The sequence below is a fragment of the Rhodamnia argentea genome, chromosome 7 (assembly GCF_020921035.1).
Source record: "Rhodamnia argentea isolate NSW1041297 chromosome 7, ASM2092103v1, whole genome shotgun sequence".
Taxonomy (NCBI): domain Eukaryota; kingdom Viridiplantae; phylum Streptophyta; class Magnoliopsida; order Myrtales; family Myrtaceae; genus Rhodamnia; species Rhodamnia argentea.
In genome coordinates this window covers 20,519,544-20,546,777 of record NC_063156.1, presented here as the reverse complement: position 1 = coordinate 20,546,777, position 27,234 = coordinate 20,519,544, and the positions used below count along the sequence as shown (strand labels likewise).

Sequence of the window (27,234 nt, the reverse complement as noted above, 5' to 3'; positions counted from 1 at the left end):
TTCACGGGGTACTTAAATGGGACACATACGATAAGCCTCTTGAGCTCAATGCATACAACAATTAAAAGATCTGTTACGCATTTAGAGAATCCTTGGTCACATTGTAAAATTTGAACAAATTCATGAATTCAAGAGCAAGGTCCGGCTACTGCCGCGCCATTGTTTCCAAGGTCGAGGTTCGTTCCCTTCGTCCCTCCCCATCTCTCTACACGTTCCGGCAATGGGGGCTTCGACGCCAATCAAACTTGGCTCCCAACATGGGCGAGGGAGCCAGGCAGGCCCAAACCGGGGGCGAAATCTGGTTCGGTGTCCTTGGTAGACTTGCTCAATGATGGCGCGAGGTCGAAAGCCATGCCAAGGACGACGGTGCCAGATATGGCTTTATCGTGGTGTCAACCGGTCACACGCAAGAGCGGTGGTCAGGGGGGCTACGGGAGAGATAGTGGTGGTCGGGGTCGGGCCCAAGAGAGATTGGCGGTGGGGAGGCTGCGAGTGAATCGCAAGCTAGAGTCGTCTACGTTACCAGCGGAGGCGGCGTGGTGTCTACGGCGGATGGCAGGGTTGTGATCGGCTGACTGTGAAGTTGACAACTGGTAAACTGCTCGAGATCTGTTGCATTTCAATATCAATGTGAATTTGACCTCATTCCAAACGGATTCCTACCGGTTTCCTTGGTTCCACTCATTTTAGCCGCCCGGGTTCAAGTCTTGTTGAAACTAGTTCAAGATCCAAATTTTGAATCCATCCGGCTAACGCGCGGGAGAGTACGCCCTTCAGATCGTCCAAGGAGGTGGACCAATCAAAGTATACAAAAATCGATCCAATCACCATCTGATCACTACTACATAAATGAATATTCAAATGACAAAGTAACGATACAGGCCCATCCTATGGTTCCACGGGTCGATGTTCGGGCTCTGTGGCTCTTGCCGACATTACGTCGCGAGCAGTCGCCGTCCCTATTCCTCCCCCCCGCGCCAGCTTCCCGCGACGACCGTGGACCATCATTGCCTTGAGCTCGCGCCGCCGGCGTGCCGCGCGCTCCCTGCAATTTCCCCCCGACGAGAAAGACGGTCCAGCCGAAGCCCTCGAGGGTGTCGATGTAGGCGGGCACATAGAAACCGGGCACGTGCTCCGGAGCCGGGTAGAGGCTGTCGAATTCGTACCGCTCGCCGTCCACTCTCCGAACGCAGGTCCAATCTTCCTCGTAGGCCCTGTGACAAACGAAGGCACCCTCTTGCTCAAAATCGATCAGGGCTTTCCCTAGCCTTCTGTGGGGGGAAGTGGGCTGATTCGTACGTCCCACTTTTTCAAGGCCTCTTGAAAGACCCGCATCAGCCAATAAAATATTAAAAATATTCACCTTATTTTTAAATTTTTTTGGGCCAACTTAATTATTCAAGAAAAATAAAATCCACTATTGTCATAGTATGCGAGATGCATTAATTGATGGGGAATGTGCAAATTTTTAGGCTTTAAAATGAGGGGAAGAAATCTACATCTAACTCATTGTGCAAATCTTGGCCTTCTTGTTTCATGATTTTGTCACATTCAAGTGCAATCTTAAAACCCACAAAGGATGGGGAAAATCGATGAGTAGGGTAAAAATCCCGACCTGAACGCCGAAACCGTCGAACCGAAAATGGCCGGAGGAGTACGTCGAGAGGCCAAATTCCCACAGTAAATTGAGACGCCGCTTCCGATCAAGTTCGGTTGCAGCTGCCGCCGTATCAAATTCGCAGAAGAGCGGCCCTTGCGCCAGCGCGTTGACGCAATGCACGGCGGAAGGAGTGGACCCGTCGCGCGGCTCGTGATACAGCTTCACTCCTCTGCTGCTCGACTCCGCCATTTTCAGGGCCTTGTCCCAACAAGAGAGTGATTGAGCCTCCGGAGACAAGCCTTGGAGAAAAGAATTTGACTTACTTTGTTGCTAGAGCTCGATCAAGCGGAGGGTGACTGAAGGCAACTCATGCAAGCTGAAAGAAAAGATGAATAAAATTACAAGCCAAAAAATATAAAAGGAAATAATGACGAAAATTATGTATGAGCACACCATTATATAGTTGTGGATTTATATATATTATTTATAATTTTTGGAATATTAGTAAATCCGACAAAAATTACAATTGAACCCGTCTTACGAGTCTCACAAATTCGTGATTGCTTCCGGTGCAGTAGATTGGATCTATACCACGCTTACACATCAGTCATCATAGTCGGCACGTGCGAGGCGTGCCCGGAACAAGGGCATTGCTGCAAGTTGGATATCCGATTAATTTTCCTATTTAGTCTCTTTTTTTTCCGTGCCCGAATTTTCCTGTTTGCTAGAATAGACAATGTTTCTAGGATGGTGATTCGACTTTTTTTTAATTTAATTCTTGCATCTACGATACCAGCGTCCCCACCATCCCAATCCCTTGCCGCATGCCTATTAGCATACTATGATTTAATTTAACTCATTCTAGCGTTATTTTCCTATGGATCTCAATAAAGAAATAATAATATTAATCGCATTTCAGATAGGGAAAATTTTCGTACGGGGTTAAAGAGCCACTCTTTTCAATTTCATAAATTTAAATTGTCTTCAAATTAATTGGAATTTAAGATTTTGGATTCCCGTTTCGGCATTCGAGGCATTCGCGAGCCTACTATAAGTATTCGAGTACATTGTTTGTTGTAGTTTCCAAATGGAAACCTCATAATCATCTGAAAATGCCCTCCCCCCTTCATTTTATAATCTAGGGATTGCTTTGATTATTGGAGGGGTTCCAAAATAGAAAATTTTGAAATTCAACCAAAACAAATTTTCTCCATATCTGGATACTTTGAACTGCGTTAGAAATATTGCCAATTGGGTCCTATGCTGGTTGCGCGCATTCCGGTGTAATATGAAATCTTTAATTTTTTTTCGCCGTAGCCCTAAATGTTTAAGTCAAAATTCAATATGATTCTTTCGACCAACTTTTGTCTGGGGAGTTCAAGTCATCGCCGGTTGTCCCGTGAGACACAACCGGCGATCCGACTTGAAAAATGTTTAACGAAGCAATGCCGTTTTGCTTAGAAAAACGGCGTCGTTTCGCAAAACTTAACTACAAATGAATTGAAGCCGCAAAAATCCCTAAATCGGGAACAAAATCCAGAAATTGAGTGCTCCGATTCTCAAAATGAGTCATGCATGGTAGTGAACCTGACATAACGATTTTATTTGGCGAAAGGGGAATGTAACGAGAAAGCAGGGTGAATGCATTTGAACTTATATTAGTTTGAAGGCGGGTCACTTAGGGTTATTTTTTTCCCATTTATCGACACCTTATCAATCTATCACAATAATGGGAGGGAAGACACATATATCTATCCATAGAAATAAATGCAAGTAGAAAAGATGAAAAATGCATATTTATACCCACCACGGGTATGGCGTGTTTGGTGAGAATCAAACCTTTTGGCGCCGGCATAAGCCACGATCAAGGGTTCGAAACTCTCCCAACGCGTTTCTCGGACTTAAGTGGGGGGTCCTTGCTGGTGGGCATTTCGAAACTGTCCCAACGCGTTTCTCAGACTTAAGTGGGGGGTCCTTGCTGGTGGGCTGCGGGGCCGCCCTCCCTCTAGGTATAGTCGCCGTCGGAAAGGGCGAAGTCCGATTACGACCGGCGGATCCTGGATCATAAAAAAAAATGCATATTTATCGGTGTCACTGTTTGGTGGAAAATTTTTGAAAAAAGGCCTCAAGTGCTTTCCTTTTTTCAAAAAAGAGTCTCAAGTAGACTTCGTTTTAAAAAAAAAACATGAAGTGCTCTCTTTGTTTCAAAAAAGGACCTCAATAGGGATATTTTCGTCTTTTGACATTTTCTCATTTTTTTCCCATTTTCCTTTCCTTTTTCTCCTTTCTTTTCCTTTTGTTTTTCCTTTTCCATTTTCCTTTTCCCTTTTTTTCCCCTTCCTCCATTGCAGGTCGTCCCCATCATCTTCTTCTTCTTCCTCCTCCAACTCTTCCAATTCCTATTTTGAGCAACAGAGGAGTCCATTTTATCCGCCATCTCTCTACGCTCTCCCCTCCTCCTTCTTCGCCTTCCTCCTCCTCCTCCTCCACCACCAACCTCGCCTCCTCATCTCTTAGTAAGTCTACGTCAACAACAAGCGGCTCACCCGCAACGACACCACCAACGACAACTTCACCGAGGGCTTCGGCCGCAACGGCCTCCGCAACTCCCGCCACTCTTATGTCACCTTCCAATCCACCCCCTTCTACGCCTCCCTCGTTTCCATCTCCTACCTCCTCAACTCCCAGCCGACCACAACCTCCACGACAAGAATAAGACACCTCTCCAATTCATCGAGGACGTCACGGCCGTCGACGAGGTCCCGAGGCGGGTCCTCGTTGACATCCTCTGCCACAATGCTCGCGTCGAGTACGTGCATCGCCACGGTCTCGACGGCCAAACCGATCGGGAGTCCTTCAAGAAGACCATGCCCGTGATCACCTACGAGGACCTCTAGCCGAACGTCGCTCGTATCGGCCGGGCGATAAGTCTCTGATCCTCTGCTCTTACCCCCATTTCGCAGTTCCTCGCCAAGTACGTAACATGGTGGTTTTCTTCCCGGTTCTTGATTTTTCCGGTGGGCATGGGCCTCTTTTTCGGGTCAAATGGGCAAAAATGGGCGATTCTTGCTTCTTGTCAAGTTTGTTGGGTCTTTGCTACGTTGGGTCGATTCTTGATTTGGGGCGGTTCGGGGACGTTCGGAGGAGAGAGCAAGGCGATGCCCACCATTGAAGAGAAGCTGAGGCCGGCGATGGGTGAGAGAGGGGAGAGGAAAAAGAAAAGGAAAAGGAAAACAGAAAAATAAAAAAATAAAATTTAAAAGTAAAAGACGAAAATATCCTTGATTAGGCCTTTCTTTGAAATAAATAAGGCACTTCGGGCCATCATTTGAAACAGTGTCTACTTTAGACTCTTTTTTGAGAAATTGAAAGGATTTGATGCCCTTTTTTTAAATTTTTCCTTATTTGGTTGGAGTCTTGTTTGGGGAAACCATCGAGTTAATTCAATAAAAGCACAGAAAATAACTCGGGAATCGGACAGCCGGTTTTTATTTTTCGAAAACGGTCCTTAGTGGGCGGTTCCCAAATCCACGGTGGGAACCGCCCACTTGAACCATGCTCATCCCTGTTAAGTGAAAACATGTCTATTTTGGAGCCTTATTTGATAACTTTCGTACATAGATTAATATGAATAGCAAATAAAATAGTATATATTATTCATAATATTTGAAAAATATTACCTTTATGAGAGTTTAAACTCCCGTGTTGATTCGAAGGTTTGAAATGTTGCGTGGCAAAATCAAGGGAAATTGACAAACGGTTCCTTAATTTCGATTCAATGCAAAAATGTCGTCTTTATATTTTGAGATTATTCAATGTGTTTCTTAAATTATTTTCAAATGTCGGATGCGGTCCTTAGATTATCTACAAATGTCCAATATCATCCGTCCGCCAGTTAGAATTAATGCTTTTCACCTATGTAGGCTGCAATCCAATGGCTTAAAATTGGGTAAAAAGAATCACACAAGGATTTCCCATAGCAATTTATTTTAAAGCAACTCAATCCTCAGGGTCTATAGAGCAGACCACTTGCTAGAATAGATTCACCAACAATGAAACATCTCAATTTATGCAGGCAGATTGATCAAATCTGAATCTACAATTTCAAAAGATGCCAAGCTTTCCCATTGCCAAACAAAGTATCGAAACTCGGTCTTCTCATAGAAAGGAAGATCGAAAAATGCTCATTGCAGCTTCTCAAGAAGTTCGCTTGTCCAATTTTCCTGGCAGTCTAGAACTTACAAAGATTATTGTCTTAGGATGCGCAAGGTGACACTTCTCTATCAGAAACCAACTTCCGGCAAGAAATTGATTTTTATACTTCTGCTCCAAAAGTTGATTTTCGATAGAAAAAAGCATTTGATAACGGAACAAAATTTATACTTCCGAAACAGAAATTCGTTTGATAATGCTTGAAAATTTTTACTTCAGAAACATTAATTAACACAAAAATCTTTTACGAAAAATTATTAATCCTAACCTAAAATGCACGTTATTCGAGAAAAGTGAAATGCAAATACTTACGGAATTACGTATAATCTATCATTTAATTATTTTATGCAAATGAAGACCAATTTCACAAGGAAAATTGAATAAAGTCTTGTACGAACATTTTTAGGAGCTGCATGATAACACTTTTGCTTTTGGATTTCTCTGCCAAAAGTCAATATAGTAGGGAAATCCATTTGGTAAAAACCTTACCGAAGTAGAAATTAGTTTGATAAAAAAATTGACTTCTAGTAGGATTTTTAACTTATGGTAAGTTTTTTTGGCCAAATTTGAGAAGTAAAAAAATTTTACTTCTCCACTTTAGAATCACTTTTTCGACCACACCGATCCCCGCCCACCCACCTCCTCCGGCCGTCTAAAATTTTGTTAATAATTTTTCTAAAGTAGAAATTTTCAACCATTACCAAACGAATTTATCCGATCAGAAGTCAATTTAAAGTTAAAGTAGAAAAATCAACTTCTACTTTGAGGATAAGTAGAGAAATCAACTTCTAGTCGGAAGTTAATTTCTAATAGAGAAGTGTTACCATGCATGCCCTTAACGTCTTCGTATTATGGGACATTTTTAAAGAGTTCATTTAGCATCCAGTATTAACTAGAGGCTATGAAGAAGCTCCTATACTAACCAACAAATACGCATGATTATCCGAATTCATTTACAATCCTTCTTGTTTACTTCCTTTAGTCTACTCCCTTCCTTGCCCATGGAGACAGCGTTAATTACCCTACATTGCTTTCAAAAATGGAACTTTTCAGCTTGCAAATCAGAATCAACGGAAGGAACATCCTTGACTACCTGGAAGCCCCCTAAAAACCAAGCTTTTAAGGTGAACATTGACGGAGCTTTCTTACCCGGTTCGAGGGAAGGCTCTATCGCATGGCTCTGTCGCAATTCCACCGGCCGACCGATAAACGGAGGGGCGAAGACAGTGGTTGCTTCGTCGGCCATCATGGTCGAAGCCCTTGCTTTAGTCGAAGCTTTGAGGTGCAATCTTTCTCTCCAATCTAAAGAAGCCGAAGCCCTAGATGCTGGAGGACTATCTCGGTTTGATGAAGTGCGGATAGAGACAGACCGTCACCCACTTGTGGAAGCCCTCTCATGCCCACTCACAACCGCGTGGGAAATTCACGTGCCAATCAGAATATGCAAGGATATTTTAGTCCATTTTCCTAAGTGTCGGGTATCCTATGTGTCAAGAGAAGCTAATCGGATTGCAGATTGGATAGCTAAAAATCATAAGAAAAATGTATTACCTCTGGATTGGGTTTCCTCTCCCCCTTTTGCTCTTTGAGATTTACTTTGTACTGAAGCCCACCTATTGGGCTCCTTTGCTTTGAGTTAGGTTTTAATGAAAAGTTTATTATGACAAAAAAAAAAAAAATGGTAGCCAGAAATGTCCTGAGCTGTATGTGAAGAGAGAGAGAGAGAGGTGTTCCCAATGGCAATGGCTGCTGCTTGAGAAGCAGCCAATTTTACTCCATCGCATATAACTTGGGAATATTGGGGATACAATTTCCGCATATAACCACATGAAATCACTATATTTCGAAGGACACGTTTAAGGAAGCACAAGGAATTTTTCCATTCCATAGAAAAAAGTACAAGAACATCTTCCATTTGACTGCTATGACGTATCTACCGCTTAATGGACTTGTATATTGAAAATCTACCTGTAAACTGCCATACAGGAGAGAGACCTGAAGGAACAAAGTTCTCCCCTGATCTGTCCTAATTTCTTCTCTGCAACTCTGTTGAAAATATAATCTACTTCTATGCCGAAATCCCTGTGGCGTCTTTCGGTATCAAGAATAGCAAAGCAACTGGCACGAATAAGCAGGCGACTTGGATAGCAATTCCTAGAAGGAGGTTGCCGAAAGAACCGGAGTGGATGTTCAAGAATGAAGCCAAGCCGGCGCCTAGAAATGAACCCAGCACGGATCCAAGATTGTTGATTGACATGAAAAGTGCAAATAGAGTCCCTTCGATTCCAGGCGAGCACAACTGTCCAGATAGAATCAAGAAAGGCATGAACCTGCATTCGCAAGACAAAACAATGCCCACAAATTATGAGAGAGGATGGTCGAGAGAGTCGATACTGGTAAAATTCAATTAGGAACAGTATTGAACAGCAAGAGCAGATCTTAGTAAAGTGCAGATGAAGACACGCTGCGCATACTTGAGTTGATTAATTGCATCGGCAAGAGCTGATCAACTCAAAACCATAACCTTATCTGATATTCCAAACGGCACATTGATTCAAGGTACTAGAATCATATCCAGTGTGGTCAGTAAGGCTAAACCAACATGAGCAAACCTGCATTGCGTTTCATAGATCAAAATTGAAGCACCATCAGCAAACCGAGCTACAGAATAACACATTTACCAAAGAGAGAACTACATCATAAAGCAGCCAAAACCCACGACCACAGCCGGGACAATCATTTAGCATCAAAAGAACCGGACCTCAAAGCACAAAAGACGCAACACGGTCTCGCCTTTCCCATCTCCCCGACTCAAGGCCCATTGAGAATTCCGACCAAAAATCACTCCTTTCGCTCACACTCTCTCTGTGGACATGCTCAGAGGCAAAAGATCAAAACCCAACAAGCGGAACGAGCAGATCAACAAACCAAAAGAAAAACTCGTGTGCACAGTGGTGGGAGAAAAGGAAAAGTAAAAAGTTGAGAATTTGAGAGGAAGAGAAATTATTTACAGCGCTAAAAGGGACCAGATCTGGTTGGAGAAAACCCTAACCTCGCAGATCTGAGTTCCTCAGACGCAAAAGACGAATCGCAGCTGCTGATGTGTCTCCAGAAGGTGACGGCGGAAGCGGAGGCGGCTCGGAAGGGCTAATCGGGATCGGCCGCTGCCGGTGGGTCTCCGAAAGGCGACGGGTAGAGAAGAGTATTGCCGGCTCGGAAGGGCGAATCGGAATCAGCGACTCGTTGGGGTCGTCGGACGTGCAAATCGGGAGACGACGGCGGAGGCGTGATTGGGCGTGGCACAAAAGCATTCTGGAGCGTCCGACCGAGAGAACTTTGGGCGTGGTCCGGAAGAAGAGAGTGAGGGCGTCGCGACAGATGAGTCAAGAAGTAATTCTGAAGCTGAGAAGCGATTTTTCACTTCAAAAGTAAATTTTTTTATTAAATGAGTTTCTACTTCAAAAGTTATATTACCAAATAATTTTTTATTTCAAAATTACTTATGAAACAGAAATCAACTTCTGAAAGTTATCATGCGCACCTTTAATGTGTCAATAAAATCTCAAGAGGTTATGTCATTCGGAGCGCAAAAATCAAAAGCGCTTAAGCTTTTCCTCTCTTTTCTACCATGGGGTTTCTCTCCCTCCTGCCGCTGCCTCCCTTCTCTTTTCTACGGAGGAGGGAGAGAGAGGGCCCTTTCCCAGTCTCTCCCTCCCTTCTCATTTTCCTTTTCTTTATATTGCTTTAGTTTTTCCTGTACTTGTTCTTTTCAATAAATTTTTTCGTTAATTTTGTGGAGCTGCGATCGACATCTAAGCTCACCGAAGATCAAAACGCGAGTGCATCGGAAGAATCCGCTTGCTTCGGCTCCAGGTGTTTGCTTCAGATTATCAAGCATTCTACAAATTGTCGAAACTTATCTCTATCAACCGTCTTATCCGAAAGTGATTTTTTGATCAACATATATCCTTTTATAGTTACTCTCTCGATCTAGAGTTAGATTTAGATTTGGACGGTATTCTACTCCATTTTAAAAATAGATCCGGGATTTGCAAGGCCTTTTTTTATGCTATTTCAACTTGTTGAGGTTGTCGTTATCTCTGCACGATGATAGTACTGGGAATACCGAACCTAGGCGTGTATCGCCTTTTGGCAAAGCCTCTGCTACTAGAGAGGGATTTCTCTATGTGTGCTCATCATTGACGATAATGCGAGATTTGGCGATCGGCCGCCGATTGTGCTTGGATGCAATGTCGGATCCGTCCTTGAAGAATGAGCAAGTTTCTACAAGTCGTGGACCGAGTTGATTTACTTTTCAGATTTACTTGCTTCGTGGAATTTTTATTTTTATTTTGAAGTGATGTATGTCTCTTTGATATGAAATGAAGATTTTTCTTTCGATAAAAAAAAAAAAAGTTTGTCCTATATGCATGGCTTGCATTCCCAACTTGGCATTCTGGGAAAACGATCGTAAGTCGAGAGAAGAATTGATTGATGCAATCAGTTTCCCTCTTGGATTTCTCAGGGCATGAGCTACTGATACGGGACCTCTCACATAGGAACTGCAGAAAGGAAGGCCAATAGCACTTTTGCTTGTAGGAAAATGTTCAAGATGACGAATTTGTCGAAACAATTGTAATAAATTTACAACATGATATTAGACAACAAAATAGCGCATCGACTTTGCAGTAATTTGAAAAGCAATTACAGAGTTTGATTTACGAAATGGAACGAAGAATTCCTCTAAAATCTTTTTGTTTAATGATGAAGAAACTGTTTGCAAGACTCGATGACGCGATCGCGGACAATTACCGAGTCTATCCGAGGGCTGTAGCGGCTTGACATCACGCGAGCTTTGGTTCTTTGGACGAGCATGCATTTGATGGCCTTAATTGCACGACTTGGAATCGGATTGCAATAACTTGAATCTTGAAAAGGGCAGTGGATTGGAGAGTCATAATGGCTTTATAATTGAAGACGATCGCGGTCTTCATGGCCCTAACCTCGGATTGGATCTTAATTAAAGGTGATCGCTCGGTGGATTGAGCCTAATCTAGACATAAATGTTAGGTCTATTATATTAATTTTAGTACGTTGGATCGTACGCTCATCACGTGGGACTTAACGATAATTGTACCACATGGCCATGTTCGATCAACTACCATCAGCTCAGTGATTTGCCCCTTCTCAAACGTTTATCGCTTATTAAACTTAAATATGATTTAGAACTGGAAGAAGACAGTATATTGAAACTCCAGAACCCCACCCCCCTAAAAAAAAAAAAAAGAACTCATATTGAAACAGAAACGGGCATGTTTATTATGTTCATTTAGATTAATTTCGTTATTTGTAAGATACACCTTTTTCATATATATCTGAAGAAAATTTGTTATAGAAAAAAGGAAACAATAACGCGATCCAAATTTCACTCCACTCGAAATCGAGATGTTTAAAAGAAAAAACAAATTACATAAGAGACATGTTCGGGCATCGCTATTTTCATGATTAAATCCACTCGATTTTCTTCACAAAGGCAAATTCATCCTAACGATCAATTGCGATTTAAAGTGGCGGCCTTTTACTAGCTGCCACAATTAAGAATTTGCAAATGTTTTATATTTGTTTATTGTGGGTATTTTCTTTTGTGGCGGTTGGATTTTACTTTCGTAAAAAGTCAAGTTTTGTCGAAAAGAAATGGGCAAATTTACGGATCAATTGTCAAGAAAAGTAAAAAGATAGACGAATTTTTTTTTTTTTGTAATGCACTCGGTTGTTGAGAAATTTAGGGTGCGTATGGTAACGTTTCTATTCCCGGAACAACTTTTGGAACAGAAACACTTTTTTTTGTGTTTGTTTCCGGCTACGATTTTTGGGAATAGAAACGCGTTTGGTAATTACAAAAAAAATGTGTTCAAAAGCTTTGATAAAAAGTCGTCGTCTTTGAGAGTGTGAATGAGTAGTCCAGGAACAGAGGGTTGCAAAAAGTGTTCCTCTTGCGTTATAAAATGTGTTCAAAAACTTTGATAGAAAGTGTTCCGGGAACAAAGAAACAAGTATTTTTTGTTTCTTGTTTCTGCTTTAAAAGTGTTCCCGTTTTTGAAAAGTGTTCTTGAAACGCTTTGGGAATACTTTTTTACCATATGTGTTTCTATTCCCAAAGTGTTACGGGAACACTTTGGGAACAGAAACATTTTTTCTGGAGCGTTACTATACGCACCCTTACACTTTTGCTGTGCATATCGCTATCAAAAGACAAAATTCCCATAACGTTTAAATTGATACAATCGAGTTTTCCAGCGCGGCGACGTATTATTTATTTATTTATTTTAAAGACAAGTGGTGTCGTTGCGGCGGCGCCGGGAAAAAATGATCGCCCCCCGTCTTTACCACCCGAGAACAGTGAAATGACGGATTTGCCCTCGTGGAGGCCCGAGAGTCTAGTCCAAACTCCAGCGACTTAAGTTGTCTTATATCGAATTTCTCTCTCTCTCTCTCTCTCTCTACATATCGCGCCTATATATAACGTCGCAAGCTGCGACCCTTTCCCTTTTTCTCTCTCTCTCCTTCTGTTGCGTCTTCCCTTTCCCTCGACGTCGATTGATTAGTGAATCTCAGCTTCTAAAACCCCCCTGCCCTCCCCTTTCTCTCTCCTAGGTTTTCCAACCCAAACTCTCTTCCCCCTCCCCGGCTCTCTCTCTCTTTCTCTCTCTCTCTCTAGCTTTGCGGCCACCACATGTCATTGTAGGGTTCGCGCGACGTCGCTGCCTTTTCGTTGCGGAAACCTTCCCAATGATCGCGAGGGGCTCGACCTTCCCCCCGCGCCGCCGGTTCGGTTCTGCAATTCGGAGTTGATTGGCCCTTTCCCCGAGGTTTGTGCTCGTTGTCCCCCCTCGCCGCGGGCTTTCTCTGGAGTTCCGGTTTTCCTCGTGCTCTGAATGGGGGTCCCGAGGTGTTTTGTCTACTGCTTTTTGGGCTTTTTAGGTTTTCCGTGGGACCTCAGTCGTTAGTGATTGAGCGCGGGCTTGTTTAATAAAGCGATTTAGGTTTTTTTCCTTTTTTTGGAGTGTTCGGTGTGCGAATTTCTCGGCCGTGGCAGTGTGCGGGGGGGAGATTAGTGGATCTGTGAAGTGTTTCCCTCGAGTTTTTTGGGTCGAAAGTGAAGCAAAATCCTGTCTTTGTTTCTCCGTAACAGTAGAAGTTTCTGCCTTTTCTTCCTTCATTGCAAAATAACCGCTGGACATGCGTTTGCTGTCTAAAGACGGCTTGTGTTTTGTCCTCGTGCTGGGATTCATCTGATTGTTTGGCGCACTTCCCTTTGTGTGTGGGTTCTTTTAGTTCTTCGTTTTTGTTTTCTCCTGGCATTTTACTTTGAAAATGTCGAGGATGCTTGATCATCGGTTTTTATTTCATAAATAAGTAGGCCAGTCGTTGGCATACTTCCTGATGTTGTTGCTTAAGCTAAACTCACATAATTTATCTTTACTTGTCGCAGGTGCAGTTCCTGGTCACTAAAGTGGCAAGCACTTAACAGGAGGAATAGATTCTTCAGAGAAGGGTCTACTGTGGCAATGCTTTTACTTTCATACTGAATGCTTGTTGCGATGGACTTAAATGCCTTGCCTGAAGAGGATGAAGAAACTTTTGATCCGCATGTGGAAGAGTATAGCCCAAAATCGAGGCGCATAGAATCTGGACTTGATATTGCCAACCGGGTGCTTACTAATTCTCCCTTTTGTCATTCCCTCTCTTCATATTTTATTTCAGCATGTTTAATTTGATTTAATTTTCTTCTGAATTTTTGCCTCTTCCTCATGTTATCGTTACGTGAAAGCTTGCATTTTTGGGAGCTAGCTTGTTCTTAAGTAACATATATATTTGGAATGGAAATTCTATTATCTTTCCTAATTCTTATGCTTTTGGTGCTTTGGTTACTGATAATATGTAGTTGGCTTTGTCAGTAGTTTGTTCACTTCGGTGTCTAAGCATGATGATGCTATTGTACTAAGCAGCATAATCACTCTGCAAAATTTTACTGAAATTTTATCGAGATATGACTTTGCCCGCGGCAACTTTAAATAGATGGCGGCATGAGGCGATTGAGATCAGCGAATCAGTTTTCAAATTTTGACTTTGCTCCACAGATTTTTTTCCAATCAATCATTTGTCAGTTTTGCATAAACCTGTTCTTCCTTTTTTTCGCTAAAATGATTTTGCCAAAAAAGAAAAAGAAGAGAAAATACAGATGCTGAGCACGTATATGTTATTAAGTATGTCTCTTTCATATTTATGGCTTGAAATTGTAGTTTGTGGAGTGAAGAATAACATCCTGTTTATGGCAGGAACGTGATGAAAGGCGCAAGAGATTAAAGAAAGAACGCTCAGATGAAAAAACAATGACTGTCTCTCAGCGTTCTTCACATGATCAGTTTCATCAGATGAGACACATGAATAATAATCATAGATCATCTAATCTTCCACATGGTATTTTTTCAAAGCCACCTTATTTGTATCCTTCTACAACATGTATCTGTGACAATGCTTTCACTTGCGCTATTGCATTGGGATGTATAGGGATCACGTTTGAGTTGTTATACTTATTCTTCCAAGATATGGTAGCACTAGGCAACTAAGCTTCATTTAGTTGTCCTGTTGCTTCATTTGTTTGGTTTCTGAACTTGATAACTCGATAGTAGTTTGACATAGGGCGGCTTGTGTTGTATTCTTTGATTACAAGATACTTCATGTCTTTAGAAGTTTGCATGTAGATGAATGTGCAAAAAGTGAACTGGGTTTCATCTGCAAGGACAAGTAATTTGTTTAACTCGAATTCTGTTTTATGAGCATGTAGCCTAATTTCTCTCTCTTTGATTAATAAGCAACTGATGTGACTTGAGTATTGAACCTATTGTTAGTTTATGATCTTTCTTATGATAAGACCAAGTCATGAATCCTGAGATATCATTTGACCCACATCAACAATTTTGTCTTGTGCAGATTGAAATATTACTTGTAATATACAAACTAATGTAGGGTGAGTTTTGGAAAACTTTGAAAAGCAGCTTTGTATCCAAAAGTTCTTTAGTGAAAAATGGTAACCGAGCTTAGAAGCAAGCTTTGTGTTCAAAGAGTTTTGCAACAATTATACCAAGCACCAAAATTTTAGTTCAAGGACTTTGAGAGTCCAAAGCTACGTTTCAAAGTTTTTCCATACTCGCCTATTCTCCCTAACTGAGGATGTTGTTTAATTTAAATCCGAACTCCTTCTTTTTGGTTCCAATGAGTTTAATTGCTTTGTTTAATTAGTTTAGTTAGTTATATTTTCTTATGACATCGAGAAAATAGTCCTAAATCAATTTTTTTTTAAAATTTTGTGAACAAACTAGCCCTAATAATTAAATGAATCTGCTAATTTTTGTGTGACCTCACTGCGTACTGTGTCATGAGATAGACATGTGCATTATGTGTATTGTTTTCGGAACTTTGACTTGAACAAATGGGATAGTGTAGCCCGAACAGTTTTAGTCAATTATGTTGTTAAGTTACAATGTTGACTGCCCGAGAAAGACAATTTGTGGTCTGATCTATAATTTGGTCATGTCAACAATGGTATCTGACTTATGATTCGAGGTTCATGTTGCAAAAATTCCTCGCAAACGGAAAAAGCAAGAAATTGTGAGGACAATGAGGGTGGGCGCATATTTATAGATCTTATGAATATTAAATGGTTTCTGGAAAACTGGACCCTTACTGAATTCAATCTAGTGGCGATAGGACATTCTAGTTGTAATTTTCAAAGCTAAATTTTGCTGTTTTTGGTTAGAGAATTTTTTATGCTGCACAGGACTCTGAGATGAAGTAATGGATATTCGCAATTTTTTTCTCCTTTGATTTTTGCGTTATTCTAGTTTCTCTTCGCCTTGCCACTTGATGAGCTTGCTAGTTTCGATATTTTGTGTGGATCATAGTGGGTCCTGCTGTTGTCTGTTTTTGGAAATGGTTGTGATTGCATATGGAGAATTATAAAATTTAGTCCAGAAGGTACCCAATGTGCCCTTCATGAAACAATTTATTTCCTTTGTTGAGTTTGAGCTGCTTATTCTTAGGACATTGAGCTAAAGCACATTAATTTGCTTAGACTCGTGAATAGTATTTGTTGTTCTACTTGCTGTGAGTGACTAAATAGAAATTAGTGGTCATGAGAAGGATTTTTTCAGGTGCCAGCTGAGTGGAGCCTTTGGAACCTCTTAAAATATCATATCAACTACTACTTGTTATCGCTGACTAAGCAGCCAGTGAGAGCTCTTTTTGAAATGAATGGATGATTTTGGGTCTAATATCGAGTAGAATTGGTGAATGGAGAAAGACCAATCAAATTTTGGTTGATTGTGGAGCTGCAAAATTGGAGTCCATGTTCGGCTAGAATGTCGGCTGTTGTCATTCAGTTGGTGGGTCCATCGTGCCCCCTAGCTCTTGGACCGAGGATTCAATTCCTTTTCATTTCCAGAGGAAACTTATGAAGCAAGTTTTCTTTGACAGATGTACCTTAGCTCCATCTATACCTTTGCATCAGATTGTTCCTATACGCCTTGGTCGCATACCAAAATAGTTCATTCAGTGATGGAATAATGATGTAAACGTTTTAAGTTTCTCCTTATGCACGCTACAACCTTTCCATAACTTGTCTTTGTAATTTCTTTTCACAACTGTGGTTCTTTTTGGGTCTGTTAGGCTTTAGGGAAATGAAAGTTTCTCTTGCATTATATGCTGTTGATAAGAGGAATGCCTGATGCTGAATAATGCTGTTCAATATTAAGTGCATTGGAAATTTATGTTATGGGTTTGCAAAAATTTGGGGTCAATTATTGAGTTATGGCCTGTGAAAGCGCATCTCATTCCCTCCATTGGTTCCCTGGACGGTTCTAATTTACTTTGTTGCTGGAGTGGACATCAGGGAAATTGGGTTGGCCTGATGGGAACCTATATGCCTTGATTGTTGAAGATTGGGGGAGCATAAGTAATTCCTTTTAGTTTTGATCTATTGTTTGCTCTCATATGTTTATGGGAGTCAACCTGGACAATGTATTTGGGTAGGAATTGCTATATGTTCATTCTATTTGAACGTGTAGGCTTTCTTTTTCAATTTTTCACAATTGGCTTTACCCACCTGAGCAGCACTTTATTGGTGTCTTTTGGTCTTACAGGTTGGTTAGACTGTCCAGCATATGGTCAAGAGATATTTTGCTTAATTCCTTCAAAGACACCTCTTGGTGAGGGCTTTGACATACCTCCTGGTAAAAGATATTCATTCAAACAGGTTCTACATCAACAAAGAGTTTTAGGAAGACGAGTAAGTGGCTGGTTTTGACTACATTCGCACTGTATTCTCCTTTCTGATAATATGGCATCCTTTATGCCATAGAAACTCTCTTTTAGTTTTAATTCTTTTTTTTTGGTTGGGAGTTTTGGGGGTGGGGGTTATGGGACGTGGTTGCAGATTTCCAAGATGTTCAGGTCTTTATTGACCATTGGCATTTTACTTTGTTATGTAAAATACTTATACCAGACTAGTATTCATGCTGTGAAACATATGACTGCAAAAACTTGGGCTGTGTATAGTAACGTTTCTGTTCCTGGGAACATATTTGGAACAGAAACATCTTTTTGTGTTTTTGTTCCCGGCTACGATTTCTGGGAATAGAAAAGCGTTTGGCAAGTACAAAAAAAAACATTTTTTTCACCAAAAGGAAGGATCTGCAACCGGCGGTCAGCAGCGGGCGGCAGCGGCTGCTTCAGCTCCTCGCCGACAATGGTGGGCGGTGGTGGCTTGCACGAGCTTGTCCTCAAGTTGTTTCTAAAAAGTGTGCCAAAACTCAGAAACAAGTTTTTTTTTTTTTTTTTGGTTTCAAAAGTTTTTCTTTTTTCCCGGAACACTTTTGGAACATTTTTCAACCATACGCGTTTCTGTCCTGAAAGTGTTCCGACAACACTTTCGGAACAGAAACACTTTCTAGGGAGTGTTACGATACAGGCCCTTGGATTCCGCTTTCAGTCTTTGGTTTTATCCCTGGCATACTACTGATCTGACCATTTGGATTTTTGAGGATTTATCTCCACCGAAGAAGTAGATGAGTATGGTTTTCATGTCGTGAGTGCAATTTCTTTTTACAAATAACGGGTAGATAACTCATGTTAGCAATGCATTTCAAGCTTTACATTAATTGCATTATCCACCACGTCTGGTTGACCTCACAAAAGGAGCTACTGAAAGGGAAGAATTAGTGGAATACTGTTTGTGGGTTTGATATGTTCACAGTATCTGTGACAAATGAAGCATGGAAAGGGATCTTGTGTGCATGACAATTACGTTGTGAACATGCCAACTTCATTTCATGATTGGGTGATATTTTGGTATATCAAAACGCTGGGAGATGTTTGACATGCTTCTTATATGGAGCACACTTCATCTTTCTCTTTTCTTAAAATGGGGCTAAGAGTGCAATATTGAAAATTCATAAAAAAAAAGTGGTTAAATGTCTCCAGTGTAGTCAGATGGGCCATGAAGAAAAGCCAAGTCAGAGTCAAAGGAAATATTGCTAACTCTGTTTATTCACAATTAAAAGGAAAGAACATGAATCTTGAAGAGAGTTACGTATGTAAAATGAGTCATCTACTCAATTTATTCATTAGTTTGGAGTAAAAGTTTGCTTTGAGTGAAGCGACGGAGCCTGGAAAAACCTCTCTGCCATTTCATTTTATGTTGCCCTCGTTATTAATGTGGATGAAGACCTATATGGGGGCTGTTATCTTTCCTTGTTTGAACTTTTATATATCTAAACTTCTTCCATGGATTTTATAGATTGGCTTGGTGATTGACTTGACAAATTCAACAAAGTATTATTCTCCAGCAGATTTGAAGAAAGACGGTATTAAGTATGTCAAGGTAAGTATCAGCCTAAAGCTTGAAGCGTATGTTTAGCAATATGTTTGAGAACTGATTCCATCTCTAAAATTTAAATTTTGGGCCCAGATTCGATGTGTTGGGCGGCATGAGGTTCCAGAGCCTGCAGCTGTTAATGAATTCGTGAATGAGGTATGTTTTTTCTTACACAGGTGGTTGGGGTGGATAAATTTGGTGGACAAGCTTCTGGTTTTCTTCATTGGAGTTGATGATGTCTTGGGTTGTTGCATAGTTTGTCAAAGTGATTTTGTTCTGGCAATATTTGCCTTAGGTTGTCCTGTTCTTGATTTTGTTTTAGCCCAGGTACTCTATGGACTGGAGGACCTAATGAGAACAAAGTGCAGCTATAATATAGAAGTTATCAGTAGAGCAGATAAGTGATGGATGCTCAGGTTAAAAGGGGTAAAGTAGGACCCAAAAGAACTTATAAGGAGAGGATAACAACAAATATGGAGCGCTTGAATTTTGGCGAAGACTTGATATAGATTTGAGTGCAAGGAGATTAAAGGACTGACTCCACTTGGTGGAATGAGGCTTGGTTTTTGTTGTTGTGGATGTTCTTGCTGTTGTTACCTATTCTTCAAGATGAATCCAAGTGAATGATTACAAGTCAACGGAGAGTTGTTATCAACGTAATCATATTGGCATGAGAGAACGGATAAAGGAAAACATTTGAATGACTCCTTCAGGTGGTTTAAATAATTATGGAAAATAAGAAACTAAAGCGTTTTGATAGTGCTGTTGTTGGCCAATGACTACCCTTGGAGGACCTCTAAGGCAAGCTGGCTTTCTGTTGGGCATTTTTTTTATCAGTGAACTGTATGTTGATCATCTCTCTTGTATTTCCACTGAACAGGCTGTATAAGATTTTCTACTTGATCTTCGTACATCTGTGCATCATTTTGCTTAGAGATCATTTGCACCTTGAATTTAATTTTGGGAAAGGAATTTCCCTCATGACGATTAATTATTTGTCATTTAATTCTAACTTACCTTTTGCCAATTCTTTCATAGGTCACTCAGTTTATAAATCGCCAGAAAGAGTCCAAGAAATATGTCTTTGTCCACTGTACACATGGTCATAATCGTACAGGATACATGATTATCAATTATCTGATGAGATCCATGCCGATGTCGGTCTCACAGGTGGTAACAACTATCCTAATTTCATTTGTGCGGGCTTTTGAAATCGTTTCTTATGCCTTACTTGCACTGTAGGCCATAAAAATATTTGCTGATGCGCGTCCTCCTGGGATTTACAAACCTAAATACATCGAGGCATTGTATACATGTTATCATGAGAGGAAGCCTGAAATGGTCGTTTGTCCTCCCACTCCGGAGTGGAAGAGGTCCTCTGGTCTTGATCTTAATGGTGAAGCTATGCCTGATGAAGACGACGATGGAAATTTAGCTGCTCCTGGGAATGTAAGAACAGGAAGTAAATAGTAATTATCTTTGCATGAAACTTCTGCAGGTGGCAGTTCTTAGCATGTTAGATAAAGTTTTAGAGAACACGTGTCCAAGAAACTATTAGATTGAAAAGAAGTTGCTTCTGCACTGAGCATTAGACCAATTTTCTTCTTCCTCTTTTTTTTCCCCTTTTTAAATCCATCGCACATGAAAGATTTTGGATCAAATTTTAACCTTCTGTGGGCCTTTTTGGAGAGTATATTGTCAAGCATTAGAGCTGCTAGTGTGGCCCTTATTCTCTTGTTACTTAGCATAAAAAAGGGACCATCTGAATCATTTGAGATGAGTAATTTCCATTTATGTATGCTGCCAGCATACCTCGACACTTGTTTCTTCATTTGTTTTTGCAGTCAAGTTATGCCATTGGGATATGTTGCTCTTATTTCAAATCTTTGCTATTGGGACATGTTGATGTCAGACTTGTCAGTCTTGTGGGTGATCTTAATAAGATTCTTTTCAAGAATTTACTGCAAAGGTTAGAGATGTTGCAAATGTGCAGTGGTTTTACACTTCTGGGGGGAAACCAACTGCAGATGCAACTTTCCACTGTGAATTCAGAGTATGCAGATCATCGCGAAAGAGGGTGTAGACATTTTCACATGAAAATCAGATAGAATGAAGTTCAGATATATGTCTACTGGTAGTTTGTTCCTATGTATTTGGAAGAAAAGGATTTCACATTGGATGGTGTTTTGGAATGTCACTTTACCTAGCCTTTTCATCTCTTTATTTCCTTTCCCCCTTTTCTCCTAGTCTATCCCAGACTCTCCTGGCCCATTTTGCTGCTGGCCCATTTTGCTGAAGTAAAATTGAAGTCAGTAACAGATGATGTAGCAATTTAGAAGGTGGATGAACTTAGCTGTCCTTGTGTAGTAGAAAACAGCCATGCAGGAGTAGGAAATGAGTAAAGTTTTGTAATCTCTTCTATGCGTCGAAGATCTTACTGCGAAATGTTCATGGAGAGCCATAATGGGAAAGACAACGTGAGAGAAAATTTATACTGGATAAGAGGTCAACTTTTATATAGTGGGTGAATTCTTAAACCAGTAAGATTCATGTTGGCAATCAGTCTCGTGTGGTCTATTGGTAGAAATGAAACTTGACCCTTCTGAAAGGGTTGGATAGGGGTAATGCGTCTAATGGCTGTGTTGTCTATATGCAGTCTTATTAGTCCTTTAGGACCTCTCTTTTAAGTTATGGTGGACTCTTCTCTAGGTGCCCCTTGTTGCTCTTTTGATGATTGAGGATATGTATGGTTTCGTTTCTTTAATTATCTTGCTCTATATGAAATTTTAACATTGATTTTTGAAAAATGAAATTAACTTCATTATACTACGTTTGACAAGTCCTTTTATTACAGGATAATCATGAGACCGATAAACCACTGACAAATGATGATCTATTGGGCGATGAAATACCAAGAGACCAGAGTGATCATTATAGGCATTTCTGCTATAAGACTCTTAAGCTAAATGTGGGGGTAAGATCATTCTATGATTTATTGTGATTGTTCTTTCGCAAGCTCATTATATTTACATATGTGGATATGGTCTAGTCATGATTGACTTATTGAAAAAATCTTAGCTATTATGTGGAGTTGGTTGGATAGTAAAATGGGCTGACATTTCCTTCACATGGTTGAGATTTAGCCTATGACAAGCATCTGAATTTAATAGAATTAGGGATGATTAAGGAGGGTTCAATAGATTTAAGCACGGTACCTGCTCTGAAACCATGAAGACATTGTGTTACCAATGCGAACTTGTTCAAAAGCTTAAGTTGCAAGGGGAAGATTGGATTTAATAATCAAATGCCCCTAGAACCTCACGGGATGAGTTTTGGAATGAATGGTACATTATTTTGTGCCTTGAATACACTGCATGAATGTTCAGATCAGTTTGTTTGAAAGATGTTAAGTTAATTTGGTCATGTTTCCTGTATATAAAACTAAACCCCATCCCATTCATTGGAGTCAAACTCAATTGTCCCTCCTATGCCAATGTGCTGTGTAGATGATGCCATCTTAATTTGTTTTATTATTTCTCCATATACCCATTTGTCTCATTTACTGACAGATGTATGGGGATTTGTTTAGCAAGTAAGAAGCCCCTTGTACACCTCTTCAACAATTCCATGCTGGACTCCCTCACTCCAACTTCCATCTATTGCATGATGTCTTATTTTAATGAACATGAGAAATGATGTGTTAAGAAGGGGACAAAGAAAACAACGTGAGTGATGCAATTGCTAAAGTCTTAACTTTATGTTACTCACTGTTGATGCTTTTGCTAAATATCAGGGAAGGGGAGGCTCACAATTTCCCGGATCCCATCCTGTTTCCCTCAACAGGTTTGATTGAATTCTGAAGCGCATGAAATTTTTGGAAAAGTCAATTGGGCATGGAAAGATTCACTATTTGCTTTATTGTACATGTGCTGATGTAATTACACTAACATTAGTCATCAGCAGTTCTTAACTTGAATTCTCACTCAAATCCCATATAAGTTTCATCTGCTAAGGGGAAGTATGGGAGATCAATATTTCTGAATTTCCGATTGCAGTGTAAGGGTTATTTGCTTACAATGGGTTAATCTATATGTTTTTGTTGCTTGGAGAGTGGAACTTCTGACTAGCTGATTGATCTATGTTTTGCTTTGTCTTGCCTGCCTAACTGGGTTTTTCTATGAGAAAATAATCTTGAATGGATGTTTGTCAGATTTATCGTGAATAAAGGAAGAAGTGCACTTGCATTTTGCATGATACAAATGTATGCATAACAGTTGAGATATTGAAGATCTGTTGTTAGCAGAAAAATAATTTGTTTAAATTGGTGAAATCAGTTAAATTAAACCTGAGTGGGCTAGTCGAAGTGCCTGGTCCTGTTGGAAGGAGTGGTTCGCTTGTCGACCAGTTCAAATGGTTGAACTGCCGGGTTGTTAGCTACCAAGGTTGATAATTTAGAGACATAGGAAACATGAAATGGCTGAGAGAGAATGAAAGTCGAGTTCAGACCGATTGACCATAACTTGATTAGTACGGGTGGCACACATCAAACAAGAGTGAGCGAGAGCATGGCTTAATTGTTGGATCTTTGTTCTGGTGAACAGAGGTTAGAGGTTTGACTCCTGATATTTTGTTAGTCAAGTCCAAAACCAGCTGAACCTATCTGAACCGGTTGATCTGTTTTCTGGTTGAGCTGGGTCAAATCAGTTTCTCAACCAAAAGTGAACTGCAGAAAGATTCGCAGTTCAACCGGTCGAACTGGCTTCTCTCGCGTCAGAACATGCTCTCTCTCTCTGGTGCATGCACGCGCGCACACAAGAGTGCACTATATATATGGCTGGGTTTTTATTAGATGATGTTCTACGTAAAGAATCTGTAGTTATTTTATTTTATTTTCTCAAACAGCACACCTCTCCTAGTCATTTAATCATGGCTTCTTGATCTGTAGCTGTGACAGAGTGAGAATTTTTTTTAGTATGCTGCACGACCTTCATGTAGGTTGCAGTATAAAGGCTCATTGCTTGGGTGAGGGTGGATGTGGAGAGAATAACTCCTCCTCATGCTTAAGTTGTAGGAGACTCTTAAGTGTAGGAGACTCAAGGTTACCAACGGAGGAAATTGTGGCCTTCTGCTGGAATTGCAATTAAAGAGGAGGATTCTTGATTCTATTAGGTCTGAAATAATCTGGTTTGGGAGATTGGATGGGGTTAGTCCATTTTCTTTGATTTGTTGCGGTCTGTTGGGCAGTTTTCTAAGAACTCTTTGACGTAGTCTAAAACTTGCAAAATGATTTTATCCCAAACATGACTTTTGGGTGAATGTGGGTTTTATTTTTCAATTTGAGGCTTATTATCTTTGTCACCAGTTTGAGGTTCGATTGACCTTGGGAATTAGCCATCTACTTCCCAGAACTTTGGCTGTTTGGTCCTGGGTGGAAGCTGGCTTTGATTGTCCGAATTAGGGATGTATAAAGGCAGTCTTGCTTGCATATTAATAAAAAAATGTGCAGTGGCATTATTTCTGTTGATCTTGAAATGTCTCTTTTTTCCAGGCTAGTGCTTAAGTTAACTTATACTAATCAAAGAACCAGCGTTTCTGTTAGACAACTGCTTAAATGTGAATTGTTTAGTCAAGTAAAATAGATGCCTTGTTCTACTATGTTTGGTCCTCAAGACTAGTTTTATTTGGAAGTACAGATACAGAAATACATTTAATTTTTTTTGTTAGATATTTGATCTTAATATTTGATAATTGTGTTACTATTAGGCATTCTGGCACTTTCTTCGGGAAAAAAACAGGATGCATTGAAAATCTTGTCTGAAAGTGTTCTTTCATCTCTCTTTCTCCCTCCCTCAAAAGTAGCCAGAGAAAGATATTAGCCTGGAAACTTGGGCAAAGAGTTAGGCTCCGTTTCTTTTAGTGAAAATATGATATAATTGGAAAATCCTAAGAAATTATTTTTCTGGAAGTGGTAATATTTTCCTACGTTTGGTGTAAATACAGAAATGAGTATTTTCGTCTTTGGAATAGAAAAATGATTTGTGTTTTTCGTCAGGTAATGAGTTTTCTTTTTTGGAGCACTTTGTTGTATTGCTTGATTTTACAGATCTCTTCGAGAAATTTTCACAAGCAGTTGGTGTGCTTGTTATAACAAGCATGACAAATCCAATTTGATCTTCCAGCTCCAAACATATCTATAGAACCAACAGTAGGGAGCAAACAAATAATAAGATCCGTATATCTTGTCCTGGCCAAAAAACGTATTGAGCAGAAGAAATCATGGGGCTCAATGAAAATAGGGTGTGTGTGTGTGGGTGAGAGGGAGGGAGGGAGGGGGAGTGAGATGCCCATTGAGCCAATTTGTTAAGCAGAAAGGTAGGCACACTGAAATTAAGGATCCAACTGACGTAGCACACGCACAAAGAGCCAGAGAGAGAGAGAGAATGGAAGAAGACTTCTGGGGCTGGTGCTGGAAGAATCGCAAGTGACATGACTCTTTCGTGTGTTTTGGGAGAATGATTTCCGGTTTTAATTTGGAGAAGTAATTTTCTATGTAAATGAGCTAGAGTTTTCTGTTGAGCGATATCATTTTCCTAGACTGATTTTTTTCCCCCAAACAAACATACGAACTTGAAGAAAGCAATTTCCCACAAATCATTGTCCTTGAAACAAACGTAACAAATTATGCTGCTTTATAGCTATAGGGGATTAGTCAATTTTTGATGAAGCATGTTTAAGCATTGTATTGCCTAATAGTACTAACCTGGCAGATACCGATAGCCCTTTCATTGCTAATAATTTTTAGAACTGTCTGGCTTTGAGTGCCAATAAAAGACACTATGTTTTGGCTTTGGCATAGCTTTGGCTTTGCTGATGCCGTTGTTGTCCATGATAAGAATTATGTGCTTAATTGCATGCAGGGAGAATTTGCAACTTCTAAGGCAGAGGTACTATTATGCAACATGGAAGGCTGATGGAACCCGTTATATGATGCTAATAACTGTTGATGGATGTTATCTGATCGATAGAAGCTTTAATGTTAGAAGGGTTCAGATGAGATTTCCTTGCAGACCAAATGAGGTATGGAACTCCGACCCGAAAAAAAAAGAGGTATGGAACTATCTCTGTCCCCTTTAATTCTTTTTTTTTTTCTCAGTTGGGGAAGAGAAGGGGAAGGGGAGAGGGGGGGTGTTTGCGGTTTAAGAGGTATGCATCATGTTTGACATTACATTCTTCGGTTTTGAAGGCTCTAGGCGAGAAAACTCACCACTTTACGCTACTGGATGGTGAGATGATCATTGACACTATGCCAGACTCACAGAAGCAGGAGAGGAGATACCTTATTTATGATCTGATGGCAATTAATTATGTTTCTGTTGTAGAGGTAGGATGATTATTACTTCATTGTCGAAAAGTTAGTTGCAATCGATTGTGCTGGGCCTATGTGACAATGATGTATAAATATGATGTCAGGTGGCATGACACTGCTTTTTTGACTTTGTTATGTGCTTAATCATTAGTAATTTGTCTGGCTGTATCCTTTCTGTTTGGCTCCCTTCCTGGTATAGTACTGACCAATAGGCAGCTAATGTTTAGTTTATCCTCTCAGAGTTATCACATTTCCTTGCTGCACCCCACTGCTAATTTTTGAGCGCGCATTTTCTTCAATGGTATTTTATTTTGTGAACTTAATAAAAAGTGTGACGTGGTTCCTGAACATTGTGCAGCGCCCTTTTCATGAACGGTGGAAACTGATTGAGAAGGAAGTTATTGAACCTCGAAATTATGAGCGTCAGAACATGCACCTCAGCAGAAATCCTTATTACAGATACGACTTGGAACCATTCAGGGTAGGGATTCTCTTTTTGATTTGTATGCTCTTCCAAGCTTTTGATGGTAGTGTTGGGGTTGGTGATTATTTGCTTCACATGTTGTCAGGTGAGAAGGAAGGATTTCTGGCTGCTTTCCACTGTGACGAAGCTTTTGAAGGAGTTTATTCCAAAGCTTTCACATGATGCTGATGGGCTTATTTTTCAGGTAGTTGCTTGTGACACTGATGAATCTTCTCCTGATCGATATTCTGTTCAATTATTATACTGATCACTTTTCTTGCTTCCGAGAAGATCATAGATGCTGTAGCTGTTTTCTTGTGTATTGTGTTAATATCACAAGTGGGGAATTTTGCTGTTATCTGTCATGGTATCTTTGAATCAAGTTAACCCTATATATAATGACTCAAATTGGGATGATTTCTGCATAAGCTGCTGCTCCTTGGTCATGGAGAAGTGCGATTATATGGCTTGATGGGTTTCTACATTTTAATTTTGGAGCATTGTTTTCTATATGTTTAATTTAGAGAGCATTGTTTGTCACTGACGGTCCTCATCTGCTAGGGTTGGGATGATCCTTACGTTCCTCGCACCCATCAAGGTCTTTTGAAGTGGAAGTATCCTGAAATGAACTCTGTTGATTTTCTGTTTGAGGTGGTCAC

The 27,234-nt window shown here is 40.3% G+C and overlaps 3 protein-coding genes and 1 long non-coding RNA gene across 4 annotated transcripts in view; 2 read left to right on the top strand and 2 right to left on the bottom strand.

The window, feature by feature from the left end:
• Positions 1-841: 841 nt before the first annotated feature.
• On the bottom strand, positions 842-1,849 carry LOC115734698 (putative ataxin-3 homolog). The gene is made up of 2 exons (XM_030665597.2): positions 1,616-1,849; positions 842-1,288 (listed from the first exon to the last, which is right to left on the bottom strand). Exons 1-2 carry the CDS (start codon positions 1,847-1,849, stop codon positions 842-844), a joined length of 681 nt encoding a protein of 226 aa, XP_030521457.2.
• Positions 1,850-7,632: 5,783 nt separating this feature from the next.
• LOC125315935 lies at positions 7,633-8,521 on the bottom strand. Its single transcript, XR_007199247.1, has 2 exons — positions 8,287-8,521; positions 7,633-8,142 (listed from the first exon to the last, which is right to left on the bottom strand). It is a non-coding gene; the product is annotated as an uncharacterized LOC125315935 (long non-coding RNA).
• Positions 8,522-12,535: 4,014 nt separating this feature from the next.
• Positions 12,536-27,234, top strand: part of LOC115734900 (mRNA-capping enzyme-like) — a 16,215-nt gene continuing 1,516 nt past the window's right edge. The window contains exons 1-15 of the mRNA XM_048282738.1: positions 12,536-12,681; positions 13,305-13,524; positions 14,152-14,293; positions 17,014-17,159; positions 18,669-18,752; positions 18,840-18,902; positions 19,785-19,916; positions 19,989-20,195; positions 21,601-21,720; positions 22,540-22,589; positions 25,664-25,853; positions 25,990-26,127; positions 26,471-26,593; positions 26,682-26,780; positions 27,137-27,226. Of these exons, the coding sequence (XP_048138695.1) occupies positions 13,402-13,524; positions 14,152-14,293; positions 17,014-17,159; positions 18,669-18,752; positions 18,840-18,902; positions 19,785-19,916; positions 19,989-20,195; positions 21,601-21,720; positions 22,540-22,589; positions 25,664-25,853; positions 25,990-26,127; positions 26,471-26,593; positions 26,682-26,780; positions 27,137-27,226 (1,707 nt within the window). The 5' untranslated portion in view covers positions 12,536-12,681; positions 13,305-13,401. The remainder of the gene's footprint in view (positions 12,682-13,304; positions 13,525-14,151; positions 14,294-17,013; positions 17,160-18,668; positions 18,753-18,839; positions 18,903-19,784; positions 19,917-19,988; positions 20,196-21,600; positions 21,721-22,539; positions 22,590-25,663; positions 25,854-25,989; positions 26,128-26,470; positions 26,594-26,681; positions 26,781-27,136; positions 27,227-27,234) is intronic.
• The window catches only part of LOC115734899 (laccase-4-like), a 21,751-nt gene continuing 19,684 nt past the window's right edge, over positions 25,168-27,234 (top strand). The window contains exon 1 of the mRNA XM_030665895.1: positions 25,168-25,186. The gene's annotated coding sequence lies outside the window, so the exon portion shown is untranslated. The remainder of the gene's footprint in view (positions 25,187-27,234) is intronic.

Excerpts from the sequence above, each read along its gene's own strand:
- LOC115734698 (XM_030665597.2), bottom strand. The coding sequence starts at position 1,849 with ATGGCGGAGTCGAGCAGCAGAGGAGTGAAGCTGTATCACGAGCCGCGC. Across the intron at positions 1,289-1,615 it reads TCGACGGTTTCGGCGTTCAG|CCCACTTCCCCCCACAGAAG; the intron begins GTCGGGATTTTT and ends CGTACGAATCAG.